This window comes from Cyprinodon variegatus, unplaced genomic scaffold (assembly GCF_000732505.1).
Source record: "Cyprinodon variegatus isolate N-32 unplaced genomic scaffold, C_variegatus-1.0 Scaffold1011, whole genome shotgun sequence".
In the NCBI taxonomy this organism is placed as follows: Eukaryota; Metazoa; Chordata; class Actinopteri; order Cyprinodontiformes; family Cyprinodontidae; genus Cyprinodon; species Cyprinodon variegatus.
Genome location: NW_015151464.1, coordinates 142359 through 145235, shown reverse-complemented (window position 1 = coordinate 145235; position 2877 = coordinate 142359). Strand labels below are relative to the sequence as shown.

Below are 2877 nucleotides of genomic sequence, written 5' to 3'. Positions count from 1 at the left end.
GTTGGCTTTGGTCGCAGTGCCGCCACCTTCTGCCTATGAGAAAAAGGAGCAGCGCATGAACCGAACGCAACACACGCCAACCGAACCAAGACAGTCGAACTGAACGGTTCGGACGGTTTTCATAAACTGTACCATCCCTATTGTTGATGTGGCGGATGCTGTGTAGGCTTTGCAGAGACAAGGGAGGAACAGACCTGAGAAATACCTGCTGCTTCTCTCTAACTTGATTTTGATGCTTTTGCCGATTTTGAATTCAGCAGCTCCGTCCTCTGAAAGACAGATTTGTCGCCAGATTACGTCGTAGCCCAGCTATTGAATCAAATATTTGGCAGGTAATATTTGGTTTATTGAAAGTTTTTATCTGTCCATGTGTAAACGGGTTTAGCTGACATTTAAGCTCAGATTCCAATATCTCTGCAGTGTGGGGACTATATGATATGAACGACGACCGTACAGCTGTTGAAGCTCCTTGAAAATGTTATTAGCACACAAAACAATAGTGAGAAGTAAGGTATCTATTCTTTGCCTGCTTTGTGTGTCAACTATAATGGTTGCTAGGCGATAGGCGTACATGCGGTGAAATGTGAAGAAGGCTGGACCTGTTAGAATCCATAGCCAAAACTCTTTCAGCCTCCTTATTTTCAAGATCCTCGGAGGACGCAGCATCTGAAATCCAACAGATCCGTAGTTTTTCACGCTTCACATGTGTTACTCCACTGCCTTGATTCCCATCGTACGTCATCTACATTCCCCAGTCCTGATTTTAGTCATGCAGAAAACTCTTGGCTGAACAGACAGTTTTTAAAATTCCCCACGTTGTCCAGTGAAAAAGTTAGCGCCGCATCGCCCCAATGTCCGGCAGCAACGTCGATTATATTGGTTCTGCTATCGGGACAGAACCAATAAAGGTTCCAGTGAGCCATTCAGTAAATTATAAAAAATATTATTGTCAGTTATTTTAATGTTTGATATGGATTACAAAATAAAATCCTATTTATGATGACCTGTCAGAGTCTGATTTAAGATCTAAAGCCTTACTTTTATATTGAAAAAAATGAAATGCCTTTTAAGACTTTTTTAGGATCTGCAGGAACCCTGTCACACATCTTCTTATCTCTGTCACATATTCTAAAAGAAATATAAAACCTACGATGCACCTTTGTTTCCACTGCCATCCATCATGTGCAGCTTTTGGAGCAAATTCAGCTGTTTTGTCATATTTATCAATTATGTTGCAGAAGGATACAGCCCAAAGAGAACGGTTAGGACGCACCAGATGGCTCCGATATTAACCTCTTTACTGGCATCTATTACACTGTAGTAACCCTCAGTGAACAGGAAGACACCCAGTGCATAAACAGCAAAATCTACGAGCCACTGGTACTCCAAGAAAAAACGCAGCACTGTCAACAGAAATCGCATAAAAACAGATGTTAGAAAGCATTTTACAAATTATACATAAGTAAGAAAGTTAGTGTTAAAATTTGCACAGCATCCCTGTGATTGATATAAAGGAATATTTATGTACCGAGAGCATCCATCACATTGACTGGAGCTTTCTCCAGCTGAAGGTCAATGTCTTTAGGCACTGTGAGAGGTTTGTTCTCCCCGTTCTGTCTCCTATGAAACAAGAAAGGGCAAAAATGACTAAGTAAACACTTTATGAAAGTAGAAAACCATAAAAAAACTATTTGGGGTTTTCAGCTCTAAACATCACATTGGTGGGCTCAGATGTACGAGTGGTACAGTCAAAACGCAGGGTTTTATCGTACAGATATCGATCTATGTTCTCAAACTGTGCGACCCGACACTCTGATGCGACCTGCTCNTTGAGATATCAAAAAAGTACTCCAGAGCGTTGTTCAGCATGGGGGTGAGTAGAAAATGAAGGCTAATCATGTTTTGGGTGTACTATTCCTTTAACAATAAACACAAGAAAAACTGAGTAGCGACAAATTTATCTGAATGTGTATTTTAACATAAACCATTACTTTCTGGCTCTGTAGAAATGTTTCGAATTTTGAAAAACTTTCCAGAGATTTGGTGCTAATGCCGCTGTTGTTGATGTGGGGGATGCTGTGTAGGCTTTACAGAGACAAGGGAGGAACAGACCTGAGAAATACCTGCTGCTTCTCTGTAACTTCATTTTGATGCTTTTGCCGAGTTTTAATTCAGCAGCTCCGTCCTCCGAAAGACAGATTTGTCGCCAGATTACGTCGTAGCCCAGCTATTGAATCAAATATTTGGCAGGAAATGTTTGGTTTATTAAAAAAGGTTTTATCTGTCTATGTGTAAACGGGTTTAGCTGACATTTAAGCTCAGATTCCAATATCTCTGCAGTGTGGGGACTATATGATATGAACGACGACCGTACAGCTGCTGAAGCTCCTCCAAAATGTTATTAGCACACAGAACAATAGTGAGAAGTAAGGTATCCATTCTTTGCCTGCTTTGTGTGTCAACTATAATGGTTGCTAGGCGATAGGCGTACATGCGGTGAAATGTGGAGAAGGCTGGACCTGTTGAAATCCATAGCCAAAACTCTTTCAGCCTCCTTATTTTCAAGGTTCTTGGAGGACGCAGCATCTGAAATCGAACACATCCATAGTTGTTCACGCTTCACACGTGTTATTCCACTGCCTTGATTCACATCGTGCTTCATCTACATTCCCCAGTCCTGATTTTATTCATGCAGAAATCTCTTGGCTTTTTAAATTCCCCACGTTGTCCAGTGAAAAAGTTAGTGCCGCATCACCCCAATGTCTGGCCGAAACTTCAATTTTATTGGTTCTGCTATCGGGACAGAACCAATAAAGGTTCCAGTGAGCCATTCAGTAAATTATAAATATATTATTGTCAGTTATTTTAATGTTTGAT

The 2877-nt window shown here is 40.8% G+C and overlaps 1 protein-coding gene across 1 annotated transcript in view; it reads right to left on the bottom strand.

The window, feature by feature from the left end:
• tmem161a (transmembrane protein 161A) overlaps window positions 1–2877 on the bottom strand; it is a 14889-nt gene that overhangs the window by 7867 nt on the left and 4145 nt on the right. Inside the window, exons 4-5 of the mRNA XM_015399421.1 lie at window positions 1529–1620; window positions 1247–1403 (exon numbers count right to left, since the gene is read on the bottom strand). Of these exons, the coding sequence (XP_015254907.1) occupies window positions 1247–1403; window positions 1529–1620 (249 nt within the window). The remainder of the gene's footprint in view (window positions 1–1246; window positions 1404–1528; window positions 1621–2877) is intronic.